Raw genomic sequence first — 25299 nt, forward strand, 5'->3', positions numbered from 1 at the left:
CAAATTAAATGTTATGCTATGCCCTAGTCAACTACATATTGGTAACTGTGCCATAAAGGTATTTGTCCCCAAATGTTATTCCATGAAATGCAGGTAATTTAATCCAGGAATCAGAGAAGGTTCTTCAGAATGCCATTGAATGTCGCTCTCTGTGTCTCCACCCACACACACACACACACACACACACACACACACACACACACACACACACACACACACACACACACACACACACACACACACACACACACACACACACACACACACAACCCCGAACATTTAAGTAATGGGACACCAGATAGATGTGATTTTCAAAGTTTATTTTTTACTGAATATGTTCCCTGTTGATGGGATGAGGTGAAAGGGAGACAACCTACTGAGACTGAGATTGACATTCTGAACAATGCCATGCTGAGTTAGCATTCTGTAGCCAATCAACTGTTGGATAGACATCACCACCTGGTGGCAGAGAGGCGGCTGCACTGTTGGCCCTGTCCTTCACCTCCAGACCAATAACATGTCATTGAAACAGGCCAGCTAAATGCCAGTGCTGCCATCTCGTGGTAACCTTTTTATACAGTCTGTGGAATGAACAGAGAAAAACTAACAGACCGTTACAAATGATTAAAGCTACAGTCTGGGATTTAGGAATCTGTTCAATGGTTATTTCATTTCTTTACAGTCTTGTATCTGGAGAGCTGTCCATGAATTTGAGAGGGGTTACATTTCCCTCACAACCCTCATACTTCAGCGGTGCTGCCATTTTTTTCTGAATCCCAGATTGTAGCTTTAATTGCTTGTGTTAAAAAATTCTATATTGTATTTAATTATTCATACATCAAACCACACCATTTGATTAGTCTACCCTTTTAATTTGTGCATTCAAACCCAGTTTCTTATCTATGAATGAATCTATCATATGAAAAACATTTGTGATTTATTGTATGGTTAAGTAATTATTTGTATGTCCCCAAATGTATTAGTTTATGTTGAATTGGTATGCAATAGTTATTTGTATACCAATTACATACTGTTGCAATCATGTGATAGACTATATAAAAAAATGAAAAAAGTATGTGGACACCCCTTCAAATGAGTGGATTCAGCTATTTCATCCACACCCGTTGCTGACAGGTGTATAAAATCGAGCACACAGCCATGCAATCTCCATAGACAAACATTGGCAGTAGAATGGCCTTACTGAAGAGCTCGGTGACTTTCAACGTGGCACCGTCATAGGATGTCACCTTTCCAACAAGTCAGTTCATCAAATTCTGCCCTGTTAGAGCTGCCCCGGTAAACTGTAAGTGCTGTTATTGTGAATTGGAAACAACTCAGAGCAACAACGGCTCAGCCGCAAAGTGGTAGGCCACACAAGCACATAGAACGGGACCACCGAGTGCTGAAGTGCGTAGCGCGTAAAAATCGTCTGTCCTCAGTTGCAACACTCACTAACGAGTTCCAAACTGCCTTGGAAGCAATGTCAGCACAATAACTGTTAGTCGGGAGCTTCATGAAATGGGTTTCCAAGGCCGAGCAGCCGCACACGAGCCTAAGATCACCATGCGTAATGCGAAGCGTCGGCTGGAGTCGTGTAAAGTTCGCCGCCATTGGACTCTGGAGCAGGGGAAATTTGTTCTCTGGAGTGATAATTCACGGTTCACCATCTGGCAGTCCGACGGATGAATCAGGGTTTGGCGGATGCCAGGAGAACGCTGCCTGCCCCAATGCATAGTGCCAACTGTAAAGTTTGGTGGAAGAGGAATAATGGTCTGGGAATGTTTTTCATAGTTTGGGCTAGGCCCCTTAGTTCCAGTGAAGGGAAATCTTAACTCTACAGCATACAATGACATTCTAGACGATTCTGTGCTTCTAACTTTGTGGCAACAGTTTGGTGAAGGCCCTTTCCTGTTTCAGCATGACAATGCTCCTGTGCACAAAGCGAGGTCCATACAAAAATGGTTTGTTGAGATCGGTGTGGAAGAACTTGACTGGCCTGCACAGAGCCCTGACCTCAACCCCATTGAAGATCTTTGGTATGAATTGGAATGCGAGCCAGACCTAATCACCCAACATCATTGCCCGACCTCACTAATGCTCTTGTGGCTGAATGGAAGCAAGTTCCCACAGCAATGTTTCAATATCTAGTGGAAATCCTTCCCAGAAGAGTGGAGGCTGTTATAGCAGCAAAGGGGACAAACTCCATATTATTGCCCATGATTTTGGAATGTGATGTTTCACAAGCAGGTGTCCACATACTTTTGGTCATGTAGTGTAGCTTATACTCTATTGACTATGCTTTTAGACAATTATTTACATTATTCAATCTCTCAATTGGCTGACAGAGGCATGGAAACCCCTATATAGTTTGGACAGGACTATGGGACTCTCATGTTGCTTCTGTAAATCCAAGAGTTTATAGAGAGAAACTGACAGAAAGACAGACAGAAACATTGAAATGGATCCTTGATCAAATCTATTTGAATAGAATAAACGCGTGTTGAGAGGAAGTTGTAGTCACCTTCATTTACATTTTAGTCATTTAGCAGACGCTCTAATCCAGAGCGATTTACAGGAGCTTCGAACCAGCGACGTTTCATGTTACTGGCCAACGCTCTTAACCACTAGCTACCTGCCGCCCTACACTGTTTTACTGGTTTAGAGAAAACCCATCAATTACATCTGACATGGAAAAATGTGTTGATCAATTCTTCGTGCCACTTTTTACCCCTTTTCACTGTTGTGTTGTCTCTCCTGTTCCACTTTTCAGGAAACTTCAGAATCAGATCACACAAATGTCTTGCTACGTACGTTTTTACTGTTTTATTTGCTCTGGCACCGTAGCCTTTTCTAAAAACCTTCATTGAAGAGATGACTGAATTCATTCACCTTTTAATTACACTGTAATTACATAATCAGAAATCAATTATTTTGACACATCAGACATCACCCCCACCACAGAGATAGGCTACCACCCTTCTGCAGTAATAGGTGATGCTGATTGGCTAGAGAGATTTAACAATGTATCAATTTACAAAATATTTCGCGGAATAGCCTATATGATATGTCATCAAAAGCCTATATAAATATTTTTATTTCAATATTTTCTAATTCATTAGGCTATTAGTCTGGGTGATAATTCATCAAACACAGAAGATACACGGTCTTGTCTTTTGGGGTCATTTAAATGTTTTAAAATGTATTTTGTCTGCAGGCAAAGTCGATTATGTAAGGAGATTCTGCGTGCGCACTCATCTCCAGTTGGCCGCTTGGGCACGCAATTATGGGTAACTGCACCCGGCAGTGTGAGGCGAGCATGCGCTAAAGCAAGCGTAGAGCGACGTAGGCCCAACACATAACAATATCACTGATGTTTACGTACGGAATTTAAATAAATAAAATACTTCTTCGCGGAGAAAAGATTCTTCAACAGAACGAACGTGAGTTACATTGTTATTTTACGGCTCTTTTACGCGCCGCACTCGTTTTGTATGGGTGAACAATTCGGTATTTTTATTGTGCGTTTATTGAGCAAGTTGGATCATCATCTCGGACGCACTGGTTGGATTAGGGATTGTTCGAACCCAGTGACTCCATAAAGCTTTTTTAAAACAAACGGAGCCCCCACTACATTGTTTAAACAGCTGCATTTATCTTATATCAAAGCTTTTTACTCAACTTGCAGAGAGAATATATGACCACAATAGGTCGAGAACAAAATGTTCCACTAACAGGACGTAGACTTTGTTACATGTCCATCAGACCATGATTGCATCCCCAAATCCATGGGAAGTATGTTGCAGAATACGTTATGTAATGGGTGCTGAACGGAGAGTGTTTAGGTAATAGAGTTCAGTTGTTAATTCTATAGAAAACTACGTTAATTTCGCAACCCAGGTCTAGCAAATGTAAAATGCATGTCGCTCTCCCGCCAAGTCGATTCCATAGGCAAAATGCAAATTGGTAGATTGTTATGTTTAGATAATGCCTTTATTGGTTTACTAATGGGGCAGTAGGCCTATGTTTTCCGTGTGAATTATTTTAAAGATCGAATGGATTGTCGTGCGAAATACAGTCAATACCTCAAGCCTTTCAACTTGCACTACTTGATGTCAGTGTTGCGCAGATTACCTTGTTGACAGGTTCGAACGAAGTAGACCGATCACTTGCTTCACAATGGTCTTTACTTGGCTTTATTTTGATCATTCTTTCATAACTTATTTTCGAGTGGTATGTGTGTGTGTGTGTTTTGGTGGCTCGTGGTTGCAATCCTTGGATTCCAGTCTTGCAGCATGACTACGAGGCAGAGTAGAGTACACACCCACTCTTTGTGTTCGCAAAAATAGCCCCCCGCGCTTTCTTTCCACTCTCGCTTTCTCCATTCTGTGTTGTTGAACTCTTTGTTTCAAACGTGAGGGATAGCCTAGTAATGCTGGTATTTTGAGAACGTTGTGAATAATCACTGCAAATGTTATGCCTTCATATCGTGAAAGAACAGGATTTCAATATTTCAGCGCGCCACCTATGAAAACGTGTGCGTGATAACTGCGCAGTCATCATTTTATGCAGTTCTGGGTTTTTGCGTGGGATACATTTTGTTACATTCTAGGACTACTCTTCTGTTTGATTTTCATGTTGTCTTGGCTAGTTTTGGATTTAGCTCGACGGCAGGTCAAATGTGTAGCCTATTTTGAAGAGCATTACCTTTTTATTGTGATTCAAACGGTTTAGGTCCTAAAATGCACAATAAATGTGAAATGTTCTGGAAACATAGGGACAAAGAGGGTATTTCAAATGTAATCTGCATGTCACTGTACTTGTTACATTGAACTATGCAATGGCAATGGCTAAAGGGGTAGTTCACTATTTTACAATATGATGTATGGTTCCTCACCCTAAAAGTAGTTTATGGGCCATGAGAAATTGCTATCCAGGGGTCTTTAAAAAAATAAAAATGTACAGCTACCTTTTGCCACTGCTAGCTAAAAATCAATGGAAGTGATGGGAGGCAAAATCATTTGAAATCAACTCATAACATTTTACATTACATTTTAGTCATTTAGCAGATGCTCTTATCCAGAGCGACTTACAGTTAGTGAGTGCATACATTTTCCTATTGGCCCCCCCGTGGGAAACGAACCCACAACCCTGGCGTTGCAAGCGCCATGCTCTACCAACTGAGCTACAGGGGACTACTCCACAACTCCATATTTGGTTTGATGTTACTTAAAAGTGATTTGACCATTTTAAAGAAACAAACAGAAAACATGTTCACATGCCCATATCACTATCATGGATTTTTTTTTGCTAGTGGTGGCTATAGTTAGCTGAAGTTTGTAGTGACTGTTTAAAGAAAACCGATTACAATTTCCCTGCACATTGCTGTCAATCTGCACATGCAAATAGTTGCCAACTTCTACATATAGAGCCTGTTGCCCAACTATGATGTACTTTAGCTATGTTGTCTTCAAGATATCACTTTCTCTCCTAAATGGACTTAATATTTTATTTGGGTATTAGTGATGGGAAGTTCGGCTCTTTTTACTGACTCTGATCTTTTTGACTCGTTCAGTCAAAATAACAAATCTTTCGACTCATTTCGTTCATTTGAGTCAGTAATGCCCAGAGCACGCAGGACCCCTTACCGGCGAACGATGAACTGAAAACTCAAAAGAGTCATGATTCTACAATACCATTCTATTTAATTCCATTCATTATTATGAGCACGTCCTCCACAATTAAGGTGCCACCGGCCGCCTGTGCGGTAACCATAGGAACGTGACATAAACAGTGGTTCGGGGAAAGACAGATTATGGTCCAACAGAATGACAATAGAGAAAGACTGACCAGACCCAAAATAGATCTCTTGATTAAAACACTCCACTCTGGATCACAGAGAATCAATATATTCTTTTTTTTTTAACTAGGCAAGTCAATTAAGAACAAATTCTTATTTACAATTACGGCCTACCCCGGCCAAACCCGGACAACGCTGGGCCAATTGTGCGACGCCCTATGGGACTCCCAATCACGGCCCGGATTGTGATACAGCCTGGAATCAAACCAGGGTCTGTAGTGACGCCTCTAGCACTGAGATGCAGTGCCTTAGACTGCTGCGCCACTCGGGAGCCCTCAGCATGAGGAAATAGTTCATCACCAGCCTGAACCCTCCTGGGTGTTGTGGGTCGTACGGGGCAGTGTCCTATCAGGCTCCAGTAGAAGCAGAACGGCTGTCTTGTATAAAGGAAGGATGATAGATCTCTCTGATATTCACTACTAACACCCTGTCCTGAGGGGGGAGAGAGGGAGAGGGAGAGAGAGAGAGAAGTATTCACTACTAACACCCTGTCCTGAGGGTGTGTAGGGAGAGAGAGAGGAGTGGAGTACATCTGGGTTTCAATGGAATTACACACACGTTACACACATAGGGCCCGTTTCCGACCCGAGTTAAGCTTGCTTAAATGGAACGTAGTTCCCTTTCTATGCACTTTTCTCTCTATGCGTGTTCTGACCTTGAACTTGAGCATGAGAATAGTGTGCCATGTGGTTGTTGCTGAGGATCATTAGCAACAGTAGATAATATAAAAATAATAAACATGAAGGCTAATTAGATCGTTATGGAGCGGAGCAGACCAAGCAGTAACAGTTTCAACCCAACGCATGGCGTAATACTTGGCTGTGTCATCACACAGTTCCATGGTTAGTGCAGGCAATAGATGAGGGTATAGCCTACTATTGTACACTGTTCTCCTTATTATAATTCTATGTACACTAATCTTCCAACATTACCATGGATAAAGGAATGTGGCAATTTACAGAATGATTTTTTTTTGTGCGTAAAGGCTCTCCAAACCAGTTGTTTATGACTCATCAATAGTTTCATAACCCCAACTAATCTACAAAACCAGAGTATTTTTAAATCTACCAATTGGTGCTGAAACAGAGACGAATATGCATATATTAAGATGGCTTTCTTTCGTTGATTTCTAATATTCTGAACCCATTCTCTCAATATATTCTATATTATATCAATTCTAACTAAAAGGTACACCATATTTAAAGGGATGGCTTAAAATAAATGTACTGAAAACCCTATTGAATGAAAACTCCATGAGAAAATCTGTTGGCCAGCAAGTGAGAAGGATTTCAGCGGTTGAATTACATTTATTCAGTGTGCGCAAGGGAACCACGTCTGCAAAGCCCGTTACGCACCTTCATAAGGTAAGTCTGAACACAGACTTTATGCTTGGCTGTTAATGACCTCTGACATTACAGGGTGTGGCAGCAGCAGAAACTGTGATGGTGGTGCATGAGACAGACTGACAGACAGACAGAAATAAGGGATTTGAGCCTGTCACCATTCAGTTCAAAATAAAACACACACAGCTGGAGCTCTATACACTCGGCTCTCTATATATGGCCTGTTACAGCCCTGTCCTCTGTTCATATGTGATGTGACACTGATGTTTGTGAGGCAGTGACACAAACCTAGATAGCTACACACTGCATTCTGAGTCTGTTCTCCATTGGTTGTGGAGGAAGTGGCACAAACGTATAGCTTCAACTTGTTCTTGATAACCCAGACACATGTAGCATTGTGGTGAGACAAGTCCTGTACGAGTGGCGCAGTGGTCTAAGGCACTGCATCGCAGTGCTAGCTGTGCCACTAGAGATCCTGGTTCGTATCCAGGCTCTGTCGTAGCCGGCCGCGACCGGGAGACCCATGGGGCGGCGCGCAATTGGCCCAGCGTCGTCCAGGTTAGGGGAGGGAATGGCCGGCAGGGATATAGCTCAGTTGATAGAGCATGGCGTTTGCAACGCCAGGGTTGTGGGTTTGATTCCCACAGGGGGTATGAAAAAAAAAAAATGTATGCACTAACTGTAAGTCGCTCTGGATAAGAGCTTCTGCTAAATGACTAAAATGTAAGTGGGTGCTGCACATTGGTGGTGGATGAGGTGAGTTTCCTCCTTACTAAAGCGCTATTATTATTATAATAGCCTTCTGATGATATTGGAGGGGTATACTACAAGGCTAGCTAGTTCTACTCAGGGTTTTCTAAAGCTAACCAGCTTTTGTTAGATCCACATTCCAGCTCTGATGTTGTCTGGTCAAAAAGAGTATGACATTGTTGCTGCCTGTAGCATTTAATGCAAGGGAAGCCAGCAAGCATTTGGCCTCCCTTGATCTTAAAAAAAATAAAAAAATAATAGCCAATCAGCGTTGAGCTAAACTGAGTGAGCTCAGCTGTGAATGGTGCTGGCGCAAACAAAAAAAGTGTCAAGGGAAGCCAGTTTGGATTTGGCTTCACACCAATCCAATCACATCAGAATCCAAACGTCAATGACAGAAATGAATTGTTGCATCTCGTTGTGGCTAGCTAGCTAGGTAAAATCGTCCCTTTCCTAAATTAGCCATGGATGGAGATGGGGATTTGGACTTGGTTTTATCAAATGCCTGAGAGGATGGAAGTTGAACATGTAGCTAATGGTAGTAGGCTAATGTTAACTAGCTGGCCTGGCCCATCGTTGCCCATGAAAGGAAGTTAGGCTAGCTAGCAAGCATTTTAGCCAGGTAGCCTAGGACAACAAAAACTAAAGGTGTGCAGTGTATGATAGAGTCATAGACTGTTTAGGCAACATGAAAGAGGAGGGTGGCATTGGCGTTTCTCTACAAGTACGGTGAGTCAACAAGTTTTTTTCTATTTGCACACACACACACACACACACATAAATCAGTACCATGGACAGCCACATTATATTTAGCTTACATTGATTGGACTAAATTGTTTTTGGAATGTTTTAGTTGTCACTGTATTAGACTAAGCATACTGTAGGTGATTTGATGATGTTGAAATTTTGAAGTTGAAATGGTGTTGGAATAGTGGAGGCAGCACCTGTTTTCTTTGCGACTTGCGGTAACTCTCTGTGGTTCTAAATCAATAGTTGTTTAGTGGTCCGAAAATGTCGGAAACATTAACTTGTTTGAACATGCTGTAGGTCATGGAGCTGTTTGTTACATGCAATATGTTTTGTGGACTTCACTGGACAGAGATTGCTTTCTGGTTTTATGATGAAACAACATTTTTTAAAATTGTTTTATTCTGCCACTGTGTCTTCTTATTGTCTCGGCCTTCAGGTCTATATATCAAGGCATATGAACTAACAGGTTATAGATCTAACAATGCAATTATCACAACACATAGGTTGTAATATGTATTTTTTCCCCTGGCTTGGCTTCCCCGGTGATTTATACTTAAGTATATTTAAAACCAAATACTTTTACTCAAGTAGTATTTTACTGGGTGACTTTCACATTTACTTGAGTCATTTTCTATTAAGGTATCTTTACTTTTACTCAAGTATGACAATTGGGTACTTTTCCCACCATGGATTATATGTCTATGGTTGGTTGCAGCTGTCAGTTTGCTTTTCGCAAATACAATTGAGCGAAAAACGTACAGTTTGGAAAGCAAATGCTGTCGTTACTAAATGTGTAATGCGATAGGTATTTTAACATTACTATTTTTTTTACACACAAAAAACATTTGATTAATCAAATATTTAATCAGTCGTCTTCCTCAAATGAAGGGGATGATGACAGTCTTTGCGAGAGGGAGGGTATCTGATTTCATTGGTCTTCACCTTTTAGAATAAATGGAGTTAGCCCTGAGTTAGCCCTGAGTTAGCCCTGAGTTAGCCTGCCCCGGAATGTTAGTTCTGAAGGATTCGTTGCCACAAAGATTTACCTGGCTAAAAGGTGAGCCGCTTTCGTGGTACAGGTTATCCTGAGTTGAACTCAGAGTTGACCAAAGTTACCTCGCTAACTCCTCAAACCTGATTCAAATCAAATCAACTTATATTTGTTACATGCACCGAATACAACAGGTGTAGACCTTACCGTGAAATGCTTACTTACAAGCCCTTAACCAGCAATGCAGTTTTAAGAAAAATAAGAGTTAAGAAAATATTTACTAAATAAACAAAAGTACAAAATAAAAATAAAAAAGGTAACACAATAAAATAACAATAACGAGGCTATATACAGGGGGTACCGGTACCGATTCAATGTGCGGGGGTACAGGTTAGTCCAGGTAAATTGTACATGTATGTAGGGGTAAAGTGACTATGCACAGATAATAAACAGCGAGTAGCAGCGGCGTAAAAAAAAAAAGGGGTCAATGCATATAGTCCGGGTAGCCATTATTAACTGTTCAGCAGTCTTATGGCTTGGGGGTAGAAGCTGTTAAGGAGCCTTTTGGACCTAGACTTGGCGCTCCGGTACCACTTTCCGTGCAGTAGCAGAGAGAACAGTCTATGACTAGGGTGGCTGGAGTCTTTGACAATTTTTAGGGCCTTCCTCTGACACTGCCTGGTATAGAGGTCCTGGATGGCAGGAAGCTTGGCCCCAGTGATGTACTGGACCGTACGCACTACCCTCTGTAGAGCCTTGCGGTCAGATGCCGAGCAGTTGCCACACCAGGCGGTGATGCAACCAGTCAGGATGCTCTCGATGGTCCAGCTGGATAACTTTTTGCGGATCATGCCCTCTTCATGACCGACTTGGTGTGTTTGGACCATGATCGTTTGTTGGTGATTTGGACACCAAGGAACTTGAAGCTCTCGACCTGCTCCACTACAGCCCTGTCGATGTGAATGGGGGCGTGCTCGGCCCTCCTTTTCCTGTAGTCCACGATCAGGTCCTTTGTCTTGATCACGTTGAGGGAGAGGTTGTTGTCCACGCACCACACTGCCAGGTCTCTGACCTCCTTCCTATAGGCTGTCTCATCGTTGTTGGTGATCAGGCCTACCACCATTGCGTCGTCTGCAAACTTAATGATGGTGTTGGAGTCGTGCATGGCCATGCAGTCGTGGGTAAACAGGGAGTACAGGAGGGGACTAAGCACGCACCCCTGAGGGGCCCCCGTGTTGAGGATCAATGTGGCAAATGTGTTTTTGCGACCCTCACCACCTGGGGGCGGCTCGTCAGAAAGTCCAGGATCCAGTTGCAGAGGGAGGTGTTTAGTCCCAGGGTCCTTAGCTTAGTGATGAGCTTTGAGGGCACTATGCTGTTGAATGCTGAGCTGTAGTCAACGAACAGCATTCTCACATAGGTGTTCTTTTTGTCCAGGTGTGTGGAGTGCAATAGCATTTGCGTTATCTGTGGATCTGTTTGGGCGGTATGCGAATTGGAGTGGGTCTAGGGGTTCTTGGATGATGGTGTGACCAGCCTATCAAGCACTTCATGGCTACAGACGTGAGTGCTACGGGTCGGTAGTCATTTAGGCAGGTTACCTTGGCGTTCTTGGGCACAGGGACTATGGTGGTCTGCTTCAAACATGTAGGTATTACAGACTTGGTCAGGGACAGGTTGAAAATGTCAGTGAAGACACTTGCCAGTTGGTCAGCGTATGCTCTGAGGACAAGTCCTGGTAATCCGTCTGGCCCTGCGGTCTTGTGAATGTTGACCTGTTTCATAGTATAGGGCTAAGATGTGAGGAGAAATGTATTGAGTGAGATTTGTTTGTGTGTCGCGTGAATTTATTTGACTGTTGTAGTCAAACGTATAGTATGAACTCATTGACAGACACCATGTGAAAGTGCACGTTCTGTCCATAAAGAAGGGTGGAGATTGAGGAAACCTGTTGTGCAAGTACAGGAAACGTTATGGTGCACCCGCTGCATATCTTATTGTCTGAAGGGACTGAGGGGAGAGAGAGGGGTATGCACTGGAACAGAACACATGGAAAGTGTTTATGTGTATATGTGTGTAAGTTCATACCATAGACTGTGGTCCATTATTGGGGGTTTGTATTTATTCAGGGGTCCATACATGTGTTTGTTGTTTATGTTTGTTGTTTTGTTTGTGTTTGTTGTTTATGTTTGTTGTTTTGTTTGTTTGTTGTTTATGTTTGTGTAAGGTTGTTTATGTTTGTGTTTGTTGTTTTGTTTGTGTTTGTTGTTTATGTTTTGAATCTATAGTATGTGTTGTACATGCATTGAGTGTTTTTATATGGCCTTGTGTGTGCATGTTTATTTCCGTATATGTTTACTGGTGCATATGTGTGTGCGCTCATAATAGTGTGTGTGTGCGTCTTTCTTCATGTGTCTTCCCGTGTGTAGCACAGGAGGCTGGTGGCACCTTAATTGGGGAGGACGGGCTCATGGTAATGACTGGAGCGGAATCAGTGGAATGGTATCAAATACATCAATCACATGGTTTCCATGGTTTCCAGGTGTTTGATGCCATTCCATTCGCTCCGTTCCAGACATTATTATGAGCCGTCCTCCCCTCAACAGCCTCCACTGGTGTATATGTAGATAACTGTGCACCAGTGTTTCCGCTGCTGTCATTTAGCTATGGCGCTGCGCAGTTTGAAGATGCTAGAACAGTCCACATTTACGTTTCCTCTGTAAACAAAACGAGTAATGAATAGAAAAATCAGACAACCCCATAGTAGAACAGTTTATTTAATTACCTAGTTGGCTTGTTGTTGTGTGTTCTATTCTAGATAAATATTTATCTCGAGGCACATTCAAGTTACGAGTGCCATAGGGAGGGAAACATGCATTCTGACAAGCAGTCAATGCACAACAATTCTTGCAATTGTGGGGAAAACAGCAGTTTTAATTACCTTTGTTAAAAAGAGGGGGATCCCAGCTTTCTATTCCTACTTTATTTATTTCTCAACTCTTAAATATGTGTGAACTGCACCATTTTAAACCCAGAGTTTTTAGCAGCGGCATGGTTAAGCACGTTACCACTCCACAATTCACTGTGATATCTACATTTTAGTCATTTAGCAGACGCTCTTATCCAGAGCGACTTACAGTTAGTGAGTGCATACATTTTTCATACTGGCCCCCCCGTGGGAATCGAACCCACAACCCTGGCGTTGCAAGCGCCATGCTCTACCAACTGAGCTACAGGAGGAGAGTGGGGCTAAATGTAACACGGATCAGTTGTAGACGGATGAAAGTAAGGCGGTTCGGTACCGTCGTCCCGGCAAAATAAATAGTGGGAGAACACTTACATTTTGTCAAGGCGGAGATGAGTGGCCGAGACTGTGTACTTATAGTTCCACTTCCAGCACTGTGGAAACACTCCTACTTTAATGATTATTTTCATTGGCAAGATTAGCAAATGTAGACATGACATGCCAGCAACAAACGCTGACACTACACATCCAAGTATATCTGAACAAATTATGAAAGACAAACATTGTAATTTTGAATTTCGTAAAGTAAGTGTAGAAGAGGTTAAAAAAGTATAGTTGTCTATCAACAATGACAATCCACTGGGATCTGATAACTTGGATGGAAAATTACTGAGGATAATAGCGGACGATATTGCCACTCCTATTTGCCATATCTTCAATTTAAGCCTACTAGAAAGTGTGTGCCCTCAGGCCTGGAGGGAAGCAAAAGTCATTCCCCTACCTAAGAATAGTAAAGCCCCCTTAACTGGCTCAAATAGCCGAGCTGTTACCAACCCTTAGTTGCTTTTGACATTATCGATCATAGTCTGTTGCTGGAAAAACGTATGTGTTATGGCTTTACACCCCCTGCTATATTGTGGATAAAGAGTTACTTGTCTAACAGAACACAGAGGGTGTTCTTTAATGGAAGCCTCTCCAACAAAATCCAGGTAGAATCAGGAATTCCCCAGGTCAGCTGTCTAGGCCCCTTACCTTTTCCATCTTTACTAACGACATGCCACTGGCTTTGAGTAAAGCCAGTGTGTCTATGTATGCGGATGACTCAACACTATACACGTCAGCTACTACAGCGACTGAAATGACAGCAACACTTAACAAAGAGCTGCAGTCAGTTTCAGAATGGGTGGCAAGGAATAAGTTAGTCCTAAATATTTCAAAAACTAAAAGCATTGTATTTGGGACAAATCATTCACTAAACCCTTAACCTCAACTAAATCTTGTAATGAATAATGTGGAAATTGAGCAAGTTGAGGAGACTAAACTGTTTGGAGTAACCCTGGATTGTAAACTGTCTTGGTCAAAACATATTGATACAACATTTGCTAGGATGGGGAGAAGTTTGTCTATAATAAAGCGCTGCTCTGCATTCTTAACAGCACTATCAACAAGGCAGGTCCTACAGGCCCTAGTTTTGTCGCACCTGGACTACTGCCCAGTCGTGTGGTCAGGTGCCACAAAGAGGGACTTAGAACAGGGCAGCACGGCTGGCCCTCGGATGTAAACAGAGAGATAACATTAATAATATGCATGTCAATCTCTCCTGGCTCAAAGTAGAGGAGAGATTGACTTCATCACTACTTGTATTTGTGAAAGGTATTGACATATTGAAAGCACCGAGCTGTCTGTTTAAACGACTAGCACACAGCTCGACACCCATGCATACCCCACAAGACATGCCACAAGAGATCTCTTCACAGTCCCCAAGTCCAGAACAGACTATGGGAGGCGCACAGTACTACATAGAGCCATGACTACATGGAACTCTATTCCACATCAAGTAACTCATGCCAGTAGTAAAATTAGATTTAAAAAACAGATAAAAATACACCTTATGGAACAGTGTGACTGTGAAGCAACACAAACATAGACACGTGCATACAAACACACGGTAACTTACGCACTATACACACATGTACACATGTATTTTGTGTTATATATAGGTGGTAGTAGAATAGAGTCCTGAGGGCACACACTTAATATGTTGTGAAATCTGTTATGAATGCATTGTAATGTTTTAAAAATGTATAACTGCCTTAGTGTTGCTGGACCCCAGGAAGAGTAGCTGCTGTCTTGGCAGCAACCAATGGGGATCCATAATAAAGATAAAAATATAAATACATAGGGAACCAACCCCAACCTCCCCCTCCCCTCAATGGTAAGAGGTAATACTATACTGAACAAAAATATAAGCGCAACATGAAACAATTTAAATGATTTTACTGAGTTACAGTTCATATAAGGAAATCAGTCAGTTGAAATAAATTAATTAGGCCCTAATCTATGGATTTCACATGACTGGGCAGGGGCACAGCCATGGGTGGGCCTGGGAGGGCATCAGAATGTGTTTTCCTGCACAAAAGGGCTTTATTACAGACATAAATACTCCTCAGTTTCATCAGCTGTCCGGGGGGCTGGTCTCAGACGATCCCACAGGTGAAGAAGCCGGATGTAGAGGTCCTGGGCTGGTGTGGTTACACATGGTCTGCGGTTGTGAGGCCGGTTGGCCGTACTGCCAAATTCTCTAAAACAACGTTGGTGGTGGCTTATGGTTGAGAAATGAACATTCAATTATCTGGCAAAAGCTCTGGTGGACATTCCTCCAGTCAGCATTCCAATTGCACACTCCCTAAAATCTTGAGACATCTGTGGCATTGTGCTGTGTGACAAAACTGCACATTTTAGAGTGGCCTTTTATTGTCCCCAGCACAAGGTGCTCCTGTGTAATGATCATGCTGTTTAATCAGCTTCTTGATATGTCACACCTGTCAGGTGGATGGATTATCTTGGCAAAGGAGAAATGCTCACTAACAGGGATTTAAACAAATTTGTGCACAAAATTTGAGAGAAATAAGCTTTTTGTGCCTATAGAACATTTCTGGGATCTTTTATTTCAGTTCAGGAAACATGGGACCAACACTTTATATGTTGCGTTTATATTTTTGTTCAGTATAGATAAATGCCTGCTTTGTTGACAAACTCAGTATGTTGTTGATTTAATTGTACTGAAGGTCACAAACGGAGATCCTAACCAGTTATTGTCCATTGTTACTTTGAGTCAGTGTGTACTACATTTTGTATCATAGTTTGGTTGACTCGTCTTAAACAGTCTACAGGTAGATTAAAAAATAGGCTGATCTGATGTCATAACAGGATAATCAACTTGCAGAACTTGTGATTCCTGTTGGAGAAAGCTAGCTAGAATCTAGTGTTCCTTCTGGTTCTCAACAATTGTTGAGGAAGCAAAAACTGTTTGAGAAGAACCCATTCTCAAATGATCCAACTGACGCTATAACATCTTCAGTTAATAACATCTTCAAGAAGTCATTGTCTCTCGGCTGTGAGGTTTGGAACTCTCTGACAGTAGATCCATTCTGCTGTTATAACTGAAAACAGATGTAGTGTTCTCTCTCTCTCTCTCAGCATGTGGTGGACTGTTTCTATTCCCTTGGCGGTTCTTCTCTCAGAGCAGTTTGGAACATTAGCGTAGTGTTAATGTTAGCTTGCTGCTTGATTATCTCGATCGCCTCTTCAAAGAGTATCTTAAATAAGACATCTCAGTCTTATCCCCCCACATCATTTTGTTTTACTTCTCTTTTCCTACTAGCACTGACTTTGCTGATGACTTCTTTATTGAGTAAAAATGTACTTACCACAACTTTGTGGTTGTCTCAATATGTGGTTGTCTAACCTAGCCATCTTAAGATGAATGCACTAACTGTAAGTCGCTCTGGATAAGAACATTTGCTAAATTACAAAAATGCACAAAACAAATGTTAATGTAAAGTGATTTGAGATGTTAGCCTACAAAGTTAGCTTCGGGGGCGGTTTGGTGTGCCCCTAAATCAGACAAACGTGTTCAACCTGTTCTTAGTATTAGCATGGTAATGGTTAAAAGAGGCGTATGACAGGTTACATTTACATTTGGACCAAACCTCTTCTTAACAGTGATTTGAGATGCGAGGAATCCAAATAAATTGACATTTTCTTTGCAACTTTGGGTAGAAAACCAATAGCTTTTGCCCGTAATTAAAATAAATTGTGTGGTTATCCTCAAGTCAAGCCAGTCCTCCATGAAAGCAATTCAGTTTGTCCTTCTCTTAGCACCCAAATGCTTCAACCCAACTCTCCTTGAATAGTCCAACAAATAGCAGCTCTCTTGAGAGGGCTATCCCTGTGGTGCAATTCTCATATGACGGCTTGTCCAACAACCCCAACAAATGTATAGAGAAATTGACTAGTGACTGTTGCATGGCAGTCTTCTGTTTGTCAATAAAAGTATTAGAACACCTCTTTTATATGTTGTGTGATTAGTGTCATTTACCATTAAACCCAACCCAATACCATTACAAAACACTATACAGAATGTGTTTGGGACTTTTACCATTGAAGACCCTTAGAGACCATAACATTGAAACCATTATAACTGCTTTAGCCTACTGGTTTGCTTGTTTACCAGGAATGGTCTAATCCAGACATTTTTTCTGTGTGGAATAAATCACAAACACAGGGGCCGGTTCCTGGACCTAGATTAGGCCTAAGAGAAGTGCAAACTGCATTGCTTTCATGGAGGACTGGCTTGAATTGTGAGGATGACATTATTAGTATTATTTTCATAATGAGCTAAAGCTATTGAGTTGTAAAGAAAATGTTGTGATCCGTTTTAATATCTCAAATGCATCCATGCTGACTGATGAGAGAAAAATAAACTAGCTGGATTTATGGATCATCAAAGAGAATGATGCATTACATACAGACTTATATACAAAGCCCACAGACCGCAATACCCTGCTACGTGCGGATAGTATGCATCCTCTTCCCCTCAAGAATGGTCTACCATATAGCCAGTTATGCCGGGTTAAACTAATCTGTGGCCACCAATCAGATTTTGACAGCAATGCTAAGAATTGTTAATTTATTTTTTATGACAGATCAATTCAAAATGAGAGGCTACAAGGACAAAAATCGTAATTCTGCAATGATGAAAATATCTCAAAAACAAAGAGAGGAATTCCTAAAAACTAAACCAAAGAAGAAAAACAACGCAGCAGTGTTTTGCACTAAGTGCACCAAGTGTTCGAAGAAAATGAAATCAATCCGGAAAAAGCACTGGCATATTCTGCAACCAGACAAACAAATTCCACACCTCTTCAAGGAGCACCCACTGGTGGTCTGTAAGCGTGGTCGCCAATATTGGGGAAAGCTTGGTGAGATCTGACCTGCCCCCTGAGCCCACTCAGACACTCTTGACACCCCATTCCAAATGAGAACTACAAATGTGGCTCATGAGCACAGTGCAACAGCACTACAAAAACATCCTTCTTCAGAGACCCACATACAGGTCGGAAAGTCCCTGTTAGAGGTATCATCTCATGCAAGACAAAGGGGGTAATCTATCTTCATCACCTGTACATGTGGGAAAGCGTACGTTAGGACAAACGAAAATACAAGTAAAACAACGCATAGCTGAACACCGCAGCTCAATCAGGTGTAAGAACACTGACTATCCAGTAGCAGCCCACTTTGTTGAAGCCAACCATCCCATCTCCTCCCTCGAATACACAGGCATTGAGCATGTTGCTCTACCATGGAGAGGAGGTAACATGGAGTTCCTGGGGCGGCAGGTAGCTTAGTGGGTAAGAGCGTTGTGCCAGTAACCGAAAGGTCGCTGGTTCTAATCCCCGAGCCGACTAGGTGAAAAATCTGTCGATGTGCCCTTGAGCAAGGCACTTAACCCTAATTGCTCCTGTAAGTCGCTCTGGATAAGAGCGTCTGCTAAATGACTAAAATTGTAAAAAATCCTACTACTACAGAGGGAGGGCTACTGGATATCCTATTTAAAAACACTGACCCCTAGTGGTCTGACTTTGATCTCAGGCCCTTCTTATGATCAATTATATTATCTGTGAACAGGTCTTGTAAAATGAATGTATTCTTTCTACAGCTTATCAGCGTACACCCAATATGTTCCCCCCGTTGATGATGCTTATTATGCATTATGGTTGAACCAAACGATTACATGTAACAATTATTTTAAATGAAATTGGAAATATTTCAATATATACAGTACCAGTCAAATGTTTGGACACACCTACTCATTCAAGGGTTTTTCTTTATTTTTTAAAACTATTTTCTACATTGTAGAATAATAGTGAAGATATCAAAACTATGAAATAACACATATGGAATCATGTAGTAACCAAAAAAGTGTTAAACAAATCAAAATATATTTTATATTTGAGATTCTTCAAATAACCACCTTTTGCCTTGATGACAGCTTTGCACACTCTTGGCATTCTCTCAACCAGCTTCACCTGGAATGCTTTTCCAACAGTCTTGAAGGAGTTCCCACATATGCTAAGCACTTGTTGGCTGCTTTTCCTTCACTCTGCCGTCCGACTCATCCCAAACCATCTCAATTGGGTTGAGGTCGGGGGAATTATGGAGGCCAGGTCAACTGATGCAGCACTTCATCACTCTCCTTCTTGGTCAAATAGCCCTTACACAGCCTGGAGGTGTGTTGGGTCATTGTCCTGTTGAAAAACAAATGATAGTCCCACTAAGCCCAAACCAGATGGAATGGCGTATGGCTGCAGAATGCTGTGGTAGCCATGCTGGTTAAGTGTGCCTTGAATTCTAAATAAATCACTGACAGTGTCACCAGCAAAGCACCCCCACACAATAACACCTCCTCCATGCTTGAAACAATAATGTATGTTGATGCTAATGTTATGCTAATGATAACAATGGCATAATATATTCAATATGCTGTGGGCTATTGTCTTTTAACAGATTCGTTCAAATCGTTCTGATCAACCTAGCAATCACAACACACCCCTCACTCTTGTCATTGGTTGCACTAATTGCACTGTTTGTCTACATAAACTGGTTCGTGCAATCATGACATTACCCTGAAGAAGGCACATTGATGCCGAAATGTTGGCGTTTTTTTACCCAATAAATTATACATATGGATTCTTTGTTTTTTATAGTGATCCTTTTAATAAACACGAGACCAGCAAAATTGATAAAAGGGTGTGGCAGTAGCAGCAACAGTGGCATCTAGTGGGGAAAACCTGGTACTTTAAGGACAGGCACCCAAAGGGTAGTTTTTTCCCCTTAATCAAATCAAATTTTACCAGTTGAATGTACACCAAAATATAAGATTTTTTTGGGTTAAACATTTTATGAAATATTGTATTACAATATGCAAATGAGGCGATAGCTCATTAAATATGCACATCTTTGCATATCACACAAATACATTTTTGTGGACACTGGATGAATTCAGCCTAAACACTTTGGTTGCATTTTGTCCAGAGCAGATTGTGGATAAATACTTTTTTAATCTTTCTATCTATAAAATACTAAATATTATTTTTCCAAAGAAAATTTTATCTACAGTGCCTTCAGAAAGCATTCACACCCCTTGAATTCTTCCACATTTTGTTGTGTTACAACCTCAATTTAAAATGGATTAAATTGAGATTTTTTGTCACTGGCCTACACACAATACCACACAATGTCAAAGTGGAATTATGTTTTTCAAATTTTTACTAATTAATTAAAAATGAAAAGCTGAAATGTCTTGAGTCAGTAAGTATTCAACCAGTTTGTTATGGCAAGCCTAAATAAGTTCAGAAGTAAAAATGTGCTTACCAGGTCACAGTTGCATGGACTCACTCTGTGTGCAATAATAGTGTTTAAGATGATTTCTGAATGACTACATCATCTCTGTACCCCACACATACAATTATCTGCAAGGTCCATCAGTCGAGTAGTGAATTTCAAACACAGATTCAACAGTCGAGCAGTGAATTTCAAACACAGATTCAACTTCAAAGACCAGGGAGGTTTTCCAATACAAAAAGTGGACATTGAATATCCCTTTGAGCATGGTGAAGTTGTTAATTACACTTTGGATGGTGTACCAATACACCCAGTCACTACAAAGATGCAGGCGTCCTTCCTAACTCAGTAGCCGGAGAGGAAGGAAACCGCTAAGTGATTTCACCATGAGGCCAATGGTGACTTTAAAACAGTTACAGCGTTTAATGGCTGTGATAGGAGAAAACTGAGGATGGATCAACAACATTTTAGTTACTCCACAATACTAACCTAATTGACAGAGTGAAAAGAAGGAAGCCTGTACAGAATAAAAATATTCCAAAACATGCATCCTGTTTGCAACAAGGCACTAAAGTAATAACATTTGTTTTTAAATGGCAAAGCAATTAACTTTCTGTCCTCAATACAAAAGTGTTATGTTTGGGGCAAATTCAACACAACACATCACTGAGTACCACTCTCCATATTTCCAAGCGTAGTTTGTTATGGGTATGCTGGTCATCGTTAAGGACTGGGGAGTTTTCCAGGATATAAAAGAAACGGAATGGAGCTAATGGGGGGGGTTCACTGAAAATACATTACATAGTATGAATAAACAAAATTCAAATGAAACGTTACAAAACCTGGCCAGCTCATTTAAAGTCATCAGTCTCAAGTCAAAGTAAAGTCCCGAGTGTTGAGGCTCCAAGTCCAAGCAAGTCTCAAGTTATTTGATTTTTGATCAAGTCCAATTTCAAGTAATCAAATTTGTGACTTGAGTCAGGCTCAAGTCATGTGATTCTAGTATCTACAGTTGTGGTCAAACGTTTTGAGAATGACACAAATACTAATTTTCACAAAGTCTGCTACCTCAGTTTTGATGATGGCAATTTGCATATACTCCAGAATGTCATGAAGAGTGATCAGATGAATTGCAATTAATTGCAAAGTCCCTCTTTGCCATGAAAATGAACTTAATCCCCCAAAAAACATTTCCACTGCATTTCAGCCCTGCCACAAAAGGACCAGCTGCCATAATGGCAGTGATTCTCTCGTTAACACAGGTGAGAGTGTTGACGAGGACAAGGCTGGAGATCACTCTCATGCTGATTGAGTTAGAATAACAGCCTGGAAACTTTAAAAGGAGGGTGGTGCTTTAAATCATTGTTCTTCCTCTGTTAACCATGGTTACCTGCAAGGAAACACGTGCCGTCATCATTGCTTTGCACAAAAAGGGTTTCACAGGCAAGGATATTGCTGCTAGTAAGATTGCACCTAAATCAACCATTTATCGGATCATCAAGAACTTCAAGGAGAGAGGTTCAATTGTTGTGAAGAAGGCTTGTGAAGAAAGTCCAGCAAGCGCCAGGACCGTCTCCTAAAGTTGATTCAGCTGCGGGATCGGGGCACCACCAGTGCAGAGCTTGCTCAGGAATGGCAGCAGGCAGGTGTGAGTGCATCTGCACGCGCAGTGAGGCAAATACTTTTGGAGGATGGCCTGGTGTCAAGAAGGGCAGCGAGGAAGCCACTTATCTCCAGGAAAAACATCAGGGACAGACTGATAATCTGCAAAAGGTACAGGGATTGGACTGCTGAGGACTGGGGTAAAGTCATTTTCTCTGATGAATCCCCTTTCCGATTGTTTGGGACATCCGGAAAAAAGCTTGTCCGGAGAAGACAAGGTGAGCGCTACCATCAGTCCTGTGTCATGCCAACAGTAAAACATCCTGAGACCATTCATGTGTAGGGTTGCTTTTCAGCCAAGGGAGTGGGCTCACTCACAATTTTGCCTAAGAACACAGCCATGAATAAAGAATGGTACCAACACATCCTCTGAGAGCAACTCCTCCCAACCATCCAAGAACAGTTTGTTGATGACCAATGCCTTTTCCAGCATGATGGAGCACCTTGCCATAAGGCAAAAGTGATAACTAAGTGGCACGGGGAACCAAACATCGACATTTTGGGTCCATGGCCAGGAAACTCCCCAGACCTTAATCCCATTGAAAACTTGTGGTCGATCCTCAAGAGGCGGGTGGACAAACAAAAACCCACAAATTCTGACAAACTCCGAGCATTGATTATGCAAGAATGGGCTGCCATCAGTCAGGATGTGGCCCAGAAGTTAATTGACAGCATGCCAGGGCGGATTGCAGAGGTCTTGAAAAATAAGGGTCAACACTGCAAATATTGACTCTTTGCATAAACTTAATGTAATTGTCAATAAAAGCCTTTGACACTTATGGAATGCTTGTAATTATACTTCAGTATACCATAGTAACATCTGACAAAAATATCTCATAACACTGAAGCAGCGAACTTTGTGAAGACTTGTGTCATTCTCAAAACTTTTGACCACGACTGTACTGTCTATTTACTTTCTCTTCTTCTGAAACGACCTTGACCGCTCGTTAGTTGGACACACAAGTAAGCATGAAAGATCAAAGCAGGATTATTGGTATTTGTTGTGACAAGTGGATTAGATTAGATGATGATGACAGCTCAGTAGAAGCGTAATCTCCTCCTTCCCTGCGTAGATGAACCATGTTAGTCAAGACTATTGTTTGAAAGTACTGTAAATACAGCATACACACTGAATGATCAAGGCTGGGGCAGAGATATGTTGTCTTTGTTATTAAATGCTATTGTCATAATAACTTAAATCTACTTTGGGCTGTTCAGATGGTCATGAGAAATTCATTAGACTAATATAATTACTACTATAGACTACGATAGACTAATGTAATCAAATAAATAGATAGCAGCACATCATTTAATTACAAAATATAATGTTATAATACAAATGTTAGAGGACACACAGATGACTCTGCATTCCTTTTGTTGTAAGTCCTAAAACTGCAGTCACTTTCTGAAGATCTGCCACAGTCTTGTCTGCAAACTGCTAGTCAACAAGTAGTAAGAATTAAACTATCAGCTTGCTGGAGCAACATCATCTCATCCACCAATGGCCTACTTGATTCTCTTGCATTGTGGGAGATATTGTTTTTAGAATCACTGATCTGTCAGTTTACACTGAGTCTACAAAACATTAAGGAACGCCTTCCTAATATTTGATTGCACCCCATTTTGCCTTCAGAACAGCCTCAATTCGTTGGGGCATGGACTACAACGTGTCGAAAGCGTTCCACAGAGATGCTGGCCCATGTTGACTCCAATGCTTCCCACAGTTGTGTCAAGTTGGCTGGATGTCCTTTGGGTGGTGGACCATTGTTGATACACACGGGAAACTGTTGAGCGTGAAAAACCCAGCAGTGTTGCAGTTCTTGACACACACAAACCGGTGCGCCTGGCACCTACTACCATACCCCGTTCAAAGGCACTTAAATCTGTTGTCTTGCCCATTCCCCCTCTGAATGGCACACATACACAATCCATGTCTCAATTGTCTCAAGGCTTAGAAGTCCTTCTTTAACCTGTCTCCTCCCCTTCATCTACACTGATTGAAGTGGATTTAACAAGTGTCATCAATAAGGGATCAAAGCTTTCACCTGGATTCACCTGGTCAGTCTATGTCATGGAAAGAGCAGGTGTTCTTAATGTTTTGCACACTGAGTCTAGTTTATGCCTGCCGGGATGGCAGCATTAATGATTCCCTGCTACCATTAGAGCCGCATGTTAATCTGCAACTTGCATATATGAAAAGGCCTTAGTGCGTAAACTTCCAACCAACAGTTGAACTCCCAAGATAAGGATCATGTCTGTGTCACTGCCTTTCCCATGACAATGAGACTTCCCTTCTGAAACGTAGGATTATTTAAAGGAAATAAATATGACGTGTGTGTCTACACACTGCTTTTCTGTGAACTGTGGTGACTGGGTGCTCTGTGTTCCTGTAGGGATGGAGTTCCCTGTTGACGGCCTGGTCAGCGTGAGCCAGGAGATCTTGGAGAGATCAGCCCAGGACTACATGAACAGCCTCCTCCACAGCACCCCTGACTCACCCCAACACCTCACCCTCGCAAACAACACACAGGTAAATAAGCCCTCACTCTGCCACACTCTACACAGGTAAAAAAACCCTCACTCTGCCATGCTCTACACACACAAATAAACCCTCACTCTGCCACACGCTACACAGGTAAATAAACCCTCACTCTGCCACACTCTACGAAGGTAAATAAACCCTCACTCTGCCACATTCTACACAGGTAAATAAACCCTCACTCTGCCACATTCTACACAGGTAAATAAACCCTCACTCTGCCACACTCTACGAAGGTAAATAAACCCTCACTCTGCCACATTCTACACAGGTAAATAAACCCTCACTCTGCCACACTCTACGAAGGTAAATAAACCCTCACTCTGCCACATTCTACACAGGTAAATAAACCCTCACTCTGCCACATTCTACACAGGTAAATAAACCCTCACTCTGCCACACTCTACAAAGGAAAATAAACCCTCACTCTGCCACACTACACAGGTAAATAAATCCTCACTTTACACAGGTAAATAAACCCTGACTCTGACACATTATACACAGGTAAATAAGCCCTCACTCTGCCACACTGTACACAGGTAAAATAAAAATAAAAACTCTGCCACATTCTACACAGGTAAATAAATTCTCAGTCTGCCACCCTCTACACAGGTAAATAAACCCTCACTCTGCCACACTGTACACAGGTAAAATAAAAACTGTGCCACACTCTACACAGGTAAATAAACCCTCAGTCTGCCACCCTCTACACAGGTAAATAAACCCTCAGTCTGCCACCCTCTACACAGGTAAATA

The 25299-nt window shown here is 41.6% G+C and overlaps 1 protein-coding gene across 1 annotated transcript in view; it reads left to right on the top strand.

Annotated features, from left to right (window-relative positions):
* Positions 1–3286: 3286 nt before the first annotated feature.
* LOC311144413 (uncharacterized protein) overlaps positions 3287–25299 on the top strand; it is a gene marked incomplete at its 3' end in the record, with an annotated part of 46435 nt that continues 24422 nt past the window's right edge. The window contains exons 1-2 of the mRNA XM_084180421.1: positions 3287–3440; positions 24398–24534. Coding sequence (XP_084036547.1) covers positions 24400–24534 — 135 coding nt within the window. The 5' untranslated portion in view covers positions 3287–3440; positions 24398–24399. The remainder of the gene's footprint in view (positions 3441–24397; positions 24535–25299) is intronic.

The sequence above is a fragment of the Coregonus lavaretus genome (genome assembly GCF_964263955.1).
Source record: "Coregonus lavaretus genome assembly, chromosome: 17".
Lineage (NCBI taxonomy): Eukaryota > Metazoa > Chordata > Actinopteri > Salmoniformes > Salmonidae > Coregonus > Coregonus lavaretus.